Source organism: Rhinopithecus roxellana, chromosome 20, assembly GCF_007565055.1.
Source record: "Rhinopithecus roxellana isolate Shanxi Qingling chromosome 20, ASM756505v1, whole genome shotgun sequence".
Lineage (NCBI taxonomy): Eukaryota > Metazoa > Chordata > Mammalia > Primates > Cercopithecidae > Rhinopithecus > Rhinopithecus roxellana.
The window spans coordinates 75,122,373-75,135,527 of record NC_044568.1 but is presented as its reverse complement, the minus strand read 5'-3'; the positions used below and the strand labels follow the sequence as shown (position 1 = coordinate 75,135,527).

At 38.2% G+C, this 13,155-nt stretch overlaps 1 protein-coding gene across 9 annotated transcripts in view; it reads right to left on the bottom strand.

The window, feature by feature from the left end:
- Window positions 1-13,155, bottom strand: part of RBFOX1 (RNA binding fox-1 homolog 1) — a 380,384-nt gene that overhangs the window by 16,298 nt on the left and 350,931 nt on the right. For 4 of the 9 annotated variants that reach the window (XM_010353868.2, XM_030925445.1, XM_030925447.1 and 1 more), the window contains one exon: window positions 2,719-2,771. The exons of 4 other annotated variants lie outside the window; for them this stretch is intronic. In XM_010353868.2, coding sequence (XP_010352170.1) covers window positions 2,719-2,771 — 53 coding nt within the window. Of the gene's footprint in view, window positions 1-2,715; window positions 2,772-13,155 lie in introns of those variants that run through there. One more of the 9 variants, XR_004055485.1, reaches the window with a different exon arrangement.

Sequence of the window (13,155 nt, the reverse complement as noted above, 5' to 3'; positions counted from 1 at the left end):
ACAAAAAGACCAGACATGTTGGCGCACTCAACAAAAGACCCATGTAAAAAGGTATCACTATTTGGGAAACTGGAAGAAAAAAAATCCTAAAATGCTGCTGTTCTACTACTCAATGATTTTCATCTCATGATCTCCACCCTAAGCCCCAGACAACTGCCTGTGCTTAGCCCATCCACCACGGGTATCAATGTGACAATAACACCTCTTTATACGAATTTCAGTTATAACATCCATCAAGCCCCGCACTGAAATGTTAAGCATGTTGATTTTTTTTCTCCATTTAAAAACAGAACTTGGCTTTTGTCAAACTGATATCCAGTAGATAGCAGGATTCAATAAACCTGCTCTAGTAAATGCTTTTATAAGGAGGTGAGACCTCATTTACAGTAGTGCTGTTTAGAATGTGGGTAATGGGCACAGCAGTTTCTTTTTTATTTTTATTTATTTTTTAGACAGGCTTGCTCTGTCACCCAGGCTGGAGTGCAGTAGCACGATCTCTTTCCACTGCAACCTCTGCCTCCCCAGTTCAAGCAGTTCTCTGCCTCAGCTTCCTGAGTAGCTGGGATTACAGGCACACCCCACCACACCCGGCTCATTTTTGTATTTTTAGTAGAGATAGGGTTTCACTGTGTTGGCCAGGCTGGTCTTGAACTCCTGACCCTCACGATCCACCCAGCTCAGCCTCCCAAAGCAGGTTTTTCCAGCATGTAGGAGATGCCCTAGAAGGCTTTCATTGAAACCACAAGTTACAATCTTTGTTGACTGAGCAGTTTTGATTTTTCATTTTCACTCTATGAAGAGAGTGAACTTGCTGGGAGATAATCTGACATTTGATTGATAAGGGTGTCTCCTGTTTCATGCTTCATTCAAAATTCAGAGTTCAAATGGAACCTTATGAAGCATACAACATATTATTAAAATGGCTATCAAAGGAACAAGGATATCTCTCTCAATCGGAAATGCTACCAATCGCAATTCATTAAGAATTTACTGAGCAGCCATCTAGATTAGGTAGATGGAAACACCATACTCATGCAAACTTTCATTTTCTGTTGCCTTTTTTAGAGATACTGTATGTGGATCACTTGCTTACAAGGCAGGGTTTGTTTGTTAAGTCACAGGGCAAAATCAATATCTTTTTCGTGTTTGATCTAAGATGTGCCAAATATAACCTAACATACTGGAACCTGGAACATGCACAAGGGTTAACAGAAGGCAGAAGCTCTACTGCACTTGAGGCATCTACACATGCCTATGTACATTTTAAATTAACATTATTCCCCACCCATACCTCCCATTCCAAGCAGTCTCCCTTTTCGTTGCATGCTCCATTCCACTAAGGCCCTGAAAATGTTAACTGTTGTATTGCGGGAACATTCCCCTGCCACTCCCAGCAATTCAGTTAACCATCGCATCTAGCATTGGGCATTAGTCAAGTGTTAAGGATTTCGCCACCTCTCTCAGTGAGAAGCAGAGACATGAATTCTGGGGGTTAAGAGGGAAATTGCAGGACTCGTAATCAAAGGGGTTTTATAGAAATAGAGTATACCATTGCTTTAAAATGTCAGCATGCATCATGCATACCTCTTGAACTCACCGGGTAAGACTTTAAACTCGTTATAAAGGCTGAGGCTGACCATATCAGTAAAACTGACCCTGCCTTTTAGAGAACAGAGATGGTTGGGTGCATGTTCCTAGCTCTCTGTGCTTCCTTTCATTCATTTATTCTCACCAAAGGCGGTAAACAGGGAGTGAAACATTGGTACATAAGCCTTTCTTTAGTGCACCATTGATAAGAGGTAACAGATGAGTGTTTATTTGTAAGATTCAGTTTAATGTATGTGTCTGAAGGTCATGGAATGCTCAGTTATGTAGTGATAAGTTGTAACATCCTGGCAGGCTGAAAGCACCACATTGGCAAGACTTCCTAGTGATTGTTTTGGTCATAGGTTAGGCTTAAACAAAAACAAAAGGAAAAAAAAATCTAGTGTTAAGGCACTCACCTATCTTGGCATTTAATTAATTCCATACTAATGAAAGCACAAATTTAACTGTTCTGAACCATATCAAAGAAAAAAGACAGGTGTTATTTTGACGGACATATCATGCAGCTATACAATTTCCATTTGCCAGTGTCCTGGTTTCAAAACCAAAAGACTTGGTCTAAGTTCTGCTACTTGAGAGATGTTTTACAAGAAAGGAAATAGAGGATCTTTGGCTAATAGAATGAAGATCCCCTTCTTCTAAGACAGATAATGATATTCTCGAATGCCTCTAGCTTTATAGATTCAGTCTTTTACAGCCTCTAATATTCCATAAAGATCCCAAATAATTTACACATCAATCTCTATTAACCCAGACATAATATGTCAAAAAACGTGGAAGTCATATGTCTGTGTACCTAATCTCCCTGTTCTGTATTTCACCATAAGAGTACTGATTATACTGTTAGATTTTCTTGTGGATTCATTCAACATAGTCTTACTTTTCTGGACCATGTATTATTAAAACCAGAAATAAAACATCAAAGTTAGCAAAATGCCTAATGTCTTACATGGCACAGCCTCAAGGCTTCAGTTGTACTCCAAAGATATAAGAACTTTTTTTTTTTTTTTTAAACTTTCTAGAGTGACCAACTGCAGCATGTGAAGAAGGAAAGAAAAAAAAAAGGATACTGAGACTTGGATGGATGCATCAAGAAGTAGCAATGTTTGTTACCTGCAGAGGTGTTACAAGAAATTTCATCTGCTGCAACGAAGACGAACTGATTTCTGGAAGAGAAGATAAAATTCACAATACTGCTCGCTCAGGGGGAAATGGGCTCTCTGCCAACTGGTTTGATGTGTACAGATGAGGGGGAGGGAAGGGTGCTGTTTGTGAATGGATGTTGCGAGGAAATGTGCTGATGTACCTCAGTTTAGAAAGATCATGAAATAAGCATGCGGGGACTTCGAAGTCATGGTAATGTCAGAATATGGACCATGTACAAGCTGTTGCACCAAATATTAATACTATGTGTTACCAAAACATGCCAGGGTATGTTTCTAAGGCTAAAGCATTTCAAACTGTGCTTATATGAATTTCTATGCTAAAGAGATTACTTTTTAAAATGAGACTACTGATTAGGAAATAGAGTATACTACAGCTAGCTAAAAAAATTATAAAATTCCAGACATATAAAAAAAATTTAAGAAAAAGTGCTGTCATTTCAGAAGACAATTTTATATGGTGATGTGTTATGGGTAATAATTTCCTCATCAAACCAGGCTTGCTACATAAAGCTAAGATAACTCATCAATTGAAATAAACTCTATCTGTCCAAATTATTTTTAATGATGCAGTATTAAAAAGAATGAAAATAGAAAATGCTATTTTACTTTCAGTAAATCCCAGAAAGATGATAAAACTATCTTAAGATGTTTCCAACTGTGACATTTCCACAATGTAATGTGTTCTAATTCAGGGGTACTACTTATTCCTCTAGAAATAAGATCGTCTCTGTCAGGCCAATTATAAAAATGGCACAATGAGGTTGGCTAGGTTCTTAAATGTCTCAACAGCAGCAGTACAGGAGCTCTGGGTTTTCATTGGTTAGATTTTTACCATGCCTATGGATCATCAAGAACCAAGATAAATGCATTTTTTTTTCTTAGTGTGATTCGTTTTGTTCAAATGTTTCAGTGCTTCAAAAGGTATCTAGTGATTGAACATTTCTTAAAACATCTTAAGAAAGTTTTACTGTTGCAAAAGGTACACCGTGGAATATAGAGCTGCCATTTGAATATTCCCTAGAATTTTACATTCAGTTAAATTCCAATCATTTCTACACCAATAAAATATAAACAAATTATACATGCTTTGAGAATAGTAGTTTTAGTACTTCTACATAACAAGTCACAACTAAGTTTATCGCTTAAGACAAAGTTAACATCATAAGATTTTGGACTATCTTTTTGTTAGGCTTTTTGAACCCTGTGAGTATCTGGCCCTAGATTCCCTATGTTTTGAGGAGCAATAAAATTTAATATCCCTGAAAACAAAGGAGATATTTTGATTGAATATTTGACTTACTCACCTTTGGCTTATACAAGGGGCAATAACAGGGGAATTCCTAACTACAGGTATGATATTCTGGGGTGCACAAAACAAGTACTTAGAATAACCTCTATTTACAGAATGCTCACAAGAAGAATGCTACCATAAGCAAGAATGGCGACCTGGTTTATCTACAGAGGCAAGGTATTCGCACTAGGCATTCACATATCTGTGGCAGGAGGGTGGGGCAGCTCTACCCAATTTCTATTCCCTAATCCTGGATGAGATTGCTAGCTTGTGTTCCCTTTCTGCAATTTTCCCTAAGGAACTGTCCAGTGTGCTAGACATGAGGAAAGCCACTTGGAGACAAAACAGATGTAAAATTGTGACTGAACAAACAGGGAACTTTTAAAATGCAACCTGCGAGTATGATTAGAAACAGCCCTGTAAGAAACTAGGCTTGTTTTTTTAAATTGTTTCAGAATTTACTGTAAGATTGTGTCCTTGAAAATACTCTTTTTGACACTATGCACTTAAGCTACCCTTTTTCCTTACTCCTTTCTTCCTCTCCTACTTTTTCCTTTTCTCCTTCCTTTTCCATTTTCTTTGCTTTCCCTTCGTTCTTTCCCTTCGTTCTTTCCCTCCTTTCATTTTCCCTTCTTTCTCTCCCCCAATTTTTTGAAAACCTATGTGTTGATTTTTATTTATTGTTTTACCTATGGTCTTTTTGATCCCTAAGTTTCAGAACTAAAGGGACTACTCCCTTTTGACAACTTGCCCTCTTCAAAAGAGTGGCTTAGATTACTTTTGACTATGAATTCACATCTATTTCAAGGCACAGAGTTCTCAATAATAGTGACATTTAAAAGAACATGCCATGGACTCTGCAGCAATGCCAAAAGGAGTTAATGGCTACCAGTTAAGTATTTTTTTGATACATCCATTCTGTACTATTTTTTAATCCACGTAATCCCATTATATCCCAGAAAGGTCATCATAAGGTGTCAGAAAAGTACCTTTCTATAGAGTTCATTAATTCCATGAATTCAATCTGTGTGATCACTACTTCCCCTGAACTATGCTTTCATCAATTAACAAGAAATGTCTGTAAAATCAGAGATTGGCTTTGGGTGGCTTACATTGTCAGGACAACAGAAAAATTCTGGTAGAGTTCTAAGGGGAGATAGTATGTTGGTGTTTATATCCACCATGTTATGCCGTTTTATGTACAGCCGTTTCACCTTGAACATTAAGAAATTATTGACTTAGAGGACCCATAAATGGATCATCTATGATCCTCTCAAGCCACTTGCCCCGAATGACCAGAGACACACATCACAGAGACAACTGTCTCTGCTATATCCAAACAACTTAAGGAAAAATTAAAAGTTCAGAACAATGCAGGTATATTCTGAACAGCGGGCTACCTCTCGGGGAATAAAGAAGGCTGGTACCAGAGTCTGTCTTCTTAGGCAAACCCTAGTGTGCTGTTTTCTCTCAACACAGACCCATGGATTTTAAACTTCAAAATGCACCTAATTTTCCACAAACTGGTCTGTTCTTTAGTTATTGATTTAAAAAAACAAGTGTGACTGAGTCATTCTCAACCTTGGCTGCACATTGTAAATAACTGGTGCACTTCTAAACGTTTCTGGTTACCAAGCTACACTTAAGACCAGTTAAATGGTAACCTCTGAAACTAGGTCTCGGGCATCAGCAGTTTTTAAATACTTCCAAGTGATTCTAATGTGCTAATACTCTTCATTTGAAAACCACTTGTGGAGCTGAACGGTAAGAATGCCAGTGATAGGGCCCACTCCTCAGGGTTCGGCTTTAATTGATCCTGGGGTACTGTCTGAAAAGTAGTTGAGAAAATGCTCTGTAGGTGACTCTAATAGATGGCCACAGCTGAGAAGCAGTACTATGATGCCAAGGCAGAGGGATTCAAGAGACTCAAAGAAGTGGTTTCAAGGGAGTTGAATCACTGAATTTCTTCCAACTTTGCTTTCTATTTTTGCAACTTCTATTTGACCATCATGCTTGCCTCCAGGCCAACCTAGCTACTTAGGTTTTGGACAATGCCACCATTGAAACCTGATAAAGTGTCCAAGAAAAGGGTACTTCCAGTTTCTAGATGCCTTCTAAGAGAGTTGACTTGAAACCTCATCCTGAAAGAGAAACTACTCTACAGTGGCCATGTCATACTCTTGGTATTTGAGTCCTTCCTTACCTGTTCCTCTTACTGGACCATTTCTTATGAATTTACTCAAGATCATCTTTACTTGAGTTTTTCCACTTTGAGTTCAGCCCCTAATTTTGTCTTTACCCATTCTGTCACCAAAAACTTTCTATATTCTGCCTCTCCTACTCCAAAATTTCTCAAACTTCCCTGAAGATAAGAATTGCCTAGAATTGCTCATTCAATGTATAGATTCCTAGGTTTCAACCCTGACCACCTGAATCAATTTCAGGAGAGAGGTCTGGTAATCTATACACTTAAGAACCCAGGCCTGCATATTGATAGAGCTCCACAGGGCACCCATTCTCACTGTGCTCTAGGTAGCAGGTGCTCCTGTGAGGGAATCACGCCTTCTGCTAATTCTTACCTTGAAATTTGGGCAACCTTGCTGAGAAACCCTGCAAGTTCATTTCCATTTTCATTTCAAAGCTCACCTGTCCCAGGAGGATTGTTTTGAATTGGGAAGGCTTGGTTGGGGGTGGAGAAGAGGAAGGATTACTAATGTATGAAAAATGATGAAATGGCTAAATTGAGTTTAAGGGAGAAGACTGTGTTTGTCCTGGCTCATGGGAATGCTGCCTGCAAAATCTATACAACACTGATGAGGCACTTATGACTGCAGGTTGCCAAGTGTCATACCCATGTATTCATTACATTTTTCTTATAATCTCTCTTTTTATCCTCTTGTAGATGATGAAATTGAGGCATGGAAAAGTTATATAATGCGAGCAGCTGTTAAGTGGTAGAGGTGAAACCTGAACACAGTTGGCTTGGCTCAAGACCCAAGCTTTTACTATCTAAAGTTCTTGGGAACATTCATGTAGCGGGTATTTAATCAGCAGTGGGGTGTGATGTCTCTGAAGTAACTTAATATTCTGAATCTTCAGTTCCTCTGAGAAATAAAATATTTGAATTCCTCTTTGAGTATAATTGAGAGAATTAAAAACACTATGCTTTAACAACAACTTGATTATGAAATGGCATACACCATGGTCTTTCTCTTTTCACTTTTATGTCACTAGGGTGACTAACCTTTTAAGATTTTTTTTTTTAGACTATCTACACTCTATCTACCTCAGCTGGTGGTACATTTAAATTAGTCCTGTGGATTGCCATGTATCGCCTTCATAGCCCACTTTTATTCCTTAGGCTAAATCTCATCTCTTGGCAGTTTTCCTTCTGAAAAATTACCCATGGCTAATTCTTAGAGTCAAATTAAAATAGTAGCCAGCCCATGTTGCTGGAGGGGACATGAGAGGCTAGATACCAAGTCAGAGTAAACTTCTAGTGCAGGTAGGCGGAAGGCAAACACTCCCCATATCAAATAATGCTGGTTTACATTTTACTGGTAAAGATTCTGGTTACTTCCCATTCTTTGACTTCTTAATTCTGTTAAATTGCTATTGTTACATAGATCTCAGGATCGATATCACTTAGAGCAAGATTCTTCTTGTATCCAATACTATGAATTTTGAATCCCTCTCTCTCTCTCTCTCTCTCTCTCTCTTTCTCTCTCACTCTCTCTCTCTCTCTCTCTCTCACTCTTTCTCTCTCTCTCTCACACACACACACACACACACACACACACACACACACACACACTCACACACTCTTACACACACTTAAACTTTCCAAGGATGTCTGCTAGGCAATCCCTACAGCTGAGAAGTTTGTCTTCTGGCCTGGTAGACGGCAGCCAAGACGCCCCAAGATAGTAGTGGGACAAAGTCCAATTCTACCTGTAGGTATTGGGATATCTGTTGTTTATAAGGCAGAGGTACTTAACCCTGACTGCTCAGCCAATACTTTGTTTTTTAACAAATATTCAGCTAGGATTGTTTTTTTAAATAAAATACCAATGACCAGGCCCATACCCCAGTCATTTAGGTTCAGCATCTTTTGAGAGTGGTTCCCATGCACAAATATGCCTGAAAAACCCCTGGGGGTGATTCTTATCTGTCAGCCAGCATGGAGAACTCAAATCTCACTGTACGAATACCTCTCTGAACATACGTATCTTGCCTCTGCAGGAAACAGTTGTCTTTTGGGTTTAAAGTAAACTGCACTAGTGTTGATTCTAACATTTTATACTTAACATTTTAATTGCTAATTATATATTCTAAAAATTGTAGTAATTGTTTTATAATCATGCTTATCAAGATGCTTTTTTTCACGTAAAATTAAGGTAGAAATTCACAATCAGTTTATTGTTGATCATCTTAAAGTTGCTAGATGTGCCATATGGAACTCAGCCATGAGTATTTTCTGAATATTAAACAATATGCAGATTTGATGCACCTATTAAAATTCATATTGCCGACCTTACCCAATACTTGACTCACATCATTCAACCCTCAGATTGCAAATGAGGGGCTTGTTACATATCAAGCACTGAGCTAAGTCTAAGGGGTCTGATGCTATGCTCATAGCCTTTAAATCACTGGAGTATCTTGGACTTGCCTGTCTGGAAGCTCATAATCTAATTTATATTTCAGTTTTATCACCTTCAAAGGGAGGTTGCTGACAATCAGTATCTTACCTCCTTGGCCCACGTATAATACTAACACTCTACTCCAGAATGGTACAAATCCCATTCAGATTCCTATTTTTTACCCGCCCTGTCACTTTTATTCATATTTTAGTATTATGTCATGTGTACTTCAATACAGTGTGCAAACTATAGAATGAGACAGGGTATACACAGACAAGTAACCAAACAGATGGACTACAGAAAGCTCTCAAAGGTTCTACACCTATCCCATTTTGAAAAGGGGAACACACGAAAATACACTTAAAAACATTTCATTTAGACACAGTTCCTGTTACTAACATGATATACATAAAGAAGCTTAGAAAGAAGATAAGGTCAGTGAATTTCTCCCCAGTTTGGCTATTCTACCAAAAAAATCTGAGTTTTAGAAATTCAAACCCAACTGCATCTCCATTACCTGGAGACGTTGAACAGTTTCCTTTTGTCATTTTAGTTCCTCCAACATTTAACTTTCTCCCCAGTTGCCACTGGACTTCTTGTCTAGGCTCAGGTGAAAGAACCAACCGTGAATCTGGAAACCATGCCTTGTTGCATACAAGCTGTATTCCACCAGAAAATTCACTTCACCTTTCTGGGCCTCAGTGTCTTCATTTAGAAAAAGATATAAAAACAGTACATGCCCTTCCTGGACCTTTTGTGCAGGTTGATTGAGAAACATTTTATTGGTAGAAGTCATCTTATTGGTAGAAAAATTGGTTTTTATTTTTGGCTGTGTAGACTCATAAAGGAAAGTCTATTTCTCTCTCCACCCAAAGATGACAGCAGGCAATTGGTTTTACAAAAATCCAAAGCAGTGATAGTTGGAAGGCTGGGTTTATCCTGGGAGATTGGGCATGTCTCCTACTAAAGCTAATGCATGGGTGGTGGCCTAAGTTAATCCATTAGCAGAAAAGATAAATATCCAAGGCACAGGGTGAACAAGAATGATAGGATATTTGATCTTGTGGTTCCCAATTTCTATTCCCCAACCTATTTTTATATTTCTAGGGTGGAGGTCAAAATTTTAAAACAACCAAAAACAAATTGTATTTAGTAAAAAATTATTCTACCTCATAAAACCTGTTTCCACAGGAAACTCCTTTTTTTTTTTCCCCCCACTCAAACAACACAGTACTCCCACAGTTCAGTGATGCTGCCGCTGCTAGTATCCGGAGTACTAAGCATGGGGATCTCTTAGAGGGGCTTTCTGTTCACGACAGCAATTCTCACAACCACCCAAAGAAGCAATGGTTATCCATTAATCCCACTTTATAGATGAGGCAGTTGAGTGTCAACTAGCTCAATGTTAGCCTGCCCAAATTATCTCATGTAGTAAGTAGACTCGCAGAGATTCAGGACCGAGGTGTAAATCTCAATCTGTAATCATATTCTGCATATCAACAGCAATGATTTGCTAGTGCATGTCTATATCAGAGTAGGTCCAATGAGAATGAATAAAAGATCCTGTTTCAAATCTTGACACAGTTGCCTACAAGTCCTGGAATGCCAAGCAAGGCACAAGTTCCCAGAGGGTTAGTGTTACAATGTGTCTTAGATATTGTCTAGACTAAAAATAACCTTGCACTTTTAAATGCATTTAATGTACTTGCTACTGCCTCTGTATATTCACTGCAAATACTAGCATACATTCCAAAATATGTCAATCTGAAACCAAGTTATTGATAACATTTGCACCACCTCTTTCAGTTTATAATGTTCACCTTCTTCATCGTTTTCTAATTCTAATTAGTACCATGCTTTCCACTTAGCATAGGAAAAAAACTGAGGGTCAGTAAAGTTAAATCGGATGGAACTTTTACAGGTAGTTCTTTATATTAGTGTGAAATCTATGCAATTAATGGCATGATGTTAGCATAAATGTTTCTATCCATGAATCTTTTGGGGTAAAGAATTAATTGTGGCCTTGGGACAGGAGAGGGGGAAGAAGTCACAATGGAATTGACATTGAGGGATGCTCAACTGTTGATAGCCCTTTCTCATTGAAGAAGGGAGAGTAGAGAGGCAATGGCAATAAATCAATAATTTACAAAGATACATCCTCTTATCTCTTGCAAGGTTTGTGATGGGACCACCCTCTGTCAACATTATTTATGGCATATCGGGGTAGAATAGAGGCTTGTTCTCTAAAGCGGGGCTTCTCAAACTTCACACCAGTCATTCTGGAATCTTGAAAGTGCAGGTTCTGGTTCAGCAGGGCTGGGGTGGGGTTTGGGATTGTACATTCTCACAGGCTCCTGGTGACGCCAATGGTGTTGGTCTGAAAACTAGACTTTACAAGGCAAGGCTCTGTGGGCTTTTTAGATGATCCACTCAAATCTTGAAATTTCAAAACAGAACAAGTTAATCCTCTTTTCCCCCCATTTGTTCATTTTCTAAGTTTGAGAGACAGAAATGGAAGAAAACAAAAATAGCGGGGGAAACGATCATTCTGAAAAAGCAGGGAAGCTGGTATTGTCCAGGAAGAATTATTAAAGTACTTCCACTCCCCCACTGCCCGGGCTCATATTCTGTTTGGTAGTAGTCATCCACAAACACTCTAACAAAGCAGAAATGGTGGAAAAAACAAGTTCTTCATCTCTTTAATACATTCTAAAATTTTAAATTACAAAATTGAAACCATGAAAGACAAGAATTGAGAGGATGCTAGAAGCATCTAACAATGAGTTGTTTTTTTTTTTTTCTTTAAATTCCAGGTCCCCCAGACTCGTGAGAACCACTGATTTAGCTTATCAGATGTGTGGCTTATTTCTATAATCTCATGCCAAAGCATTTCAATCTAAATGATTGGGATAATTATGAGAAGAGTATTTGGCTTTGATTATGTTTCAGCTTTCAGAAAACTGTTAATCTGTTTGAACAGTCACACATCATAATGCAGCAAGAATTAGCTTGGAAAAAAAGAAGTGACTAGTTACTCCTTATATGCTCCCTAGTTTGTGCCCCACAGACTCCCATCCCCTCAAATTCGGATGGTGGCCCCTATACTAAATGTTTTGTATGTTAATTAAATATGAAATTCATTATAGTTGTGAGGAGTGCCTAATTCCAGAGGAACCAAGCATTTTGATTTACACCAAGGAAGAAATAAGTCAATTTTGTCCAGTGACTGTTTACATGCATGTACTACACACAAATGTGGAAATAAGCCACATTGAAATGGAAATCGATTCTTCTGGAAAAGAATTTCAACTTGTGATAAGTAGAGTCAGAACTTGCTTTGATAACTTTAAAGGAAATATTAGAGACTTTTAGAGAAAAATTTCATCTTATCTTGAAAGAAATGATAGTATATGACCATCCCTAGTATACTACCTACGGACAAAAAAAAAAAAACCCAAACAAAAAACAAAGTGGAGGGGTTTAATTTTTATTGCTACGTCCACAAATGCTTCATGACCTAAGATTCTATGTTCTGCTTTACTGGATTACTGTCTCGTAGAATGTAAGTTCGTTTTAGCAATAGAAATGGCTCATCCACAGGGCTTTGCGTGTATATTCTCAACAGACCTACACCTAGAAAGCATTAGGCTTTCCCAACCTGCCTCTAAAACCCTTCACAGCCGAAGGACCCTGATGCTGCTACTGAAAAGATAGGATTTATTTGTTTTTGTGTGTGTGTGTGTGTGCGGCCTATCAAGTCAATGATCTGCAACCTAAAGTGTGTAATTAGGCCATGACATGACCAAAGGAGTTGTTACACCTTGTCTTGTCACTGGCAAAAGTGTCTACCCACGTGGCTGTGACAGCTATGCTCTGTTGGGCTTGGAAATTCCTTTTATCTCTCCCCAACTCCTTGTTGGTCCAGTCTGTTGGCTATTATAGCATTGGTTCTTTTTTTAAACTGATTCAATTACATATTCATCCAAGAGTGCATAACAGTTGTTATGAAGCCATTATAGATTATGGACAAAAGGCAATTAGTTCTTGAGAGAGAAACTGGAACACTTTTTCTTGTAACGTGTGTGTGTGTGTGTGTGATTTCTATAAACTAAGAGAAACTCAGGAAATAAATCCATCAGTTACAGCCATATTACTTCTCAGTATTGAGAGCTCAGCATCCATAAACTCAATTTTAAAAAACTACAGTGACTCTACTATCAAAAGCTGAGATGTAACTTCCCTTCCTGACTATTTCAGAGCCATCTCCATACTTATCAAATGAAATCAGTGAAAGTCTACAGAGCAGATCAGGAGAAAAGAGAATTATCTTAGCTATCCTAATTTTTGGAGAATACATCAATCAAAATCACTAAGAGGAGTAATGTTTTATATATATATGTATAGATATATGAATGATCTGTCTCGTGTGTGTGTGTGTGTATATATATAT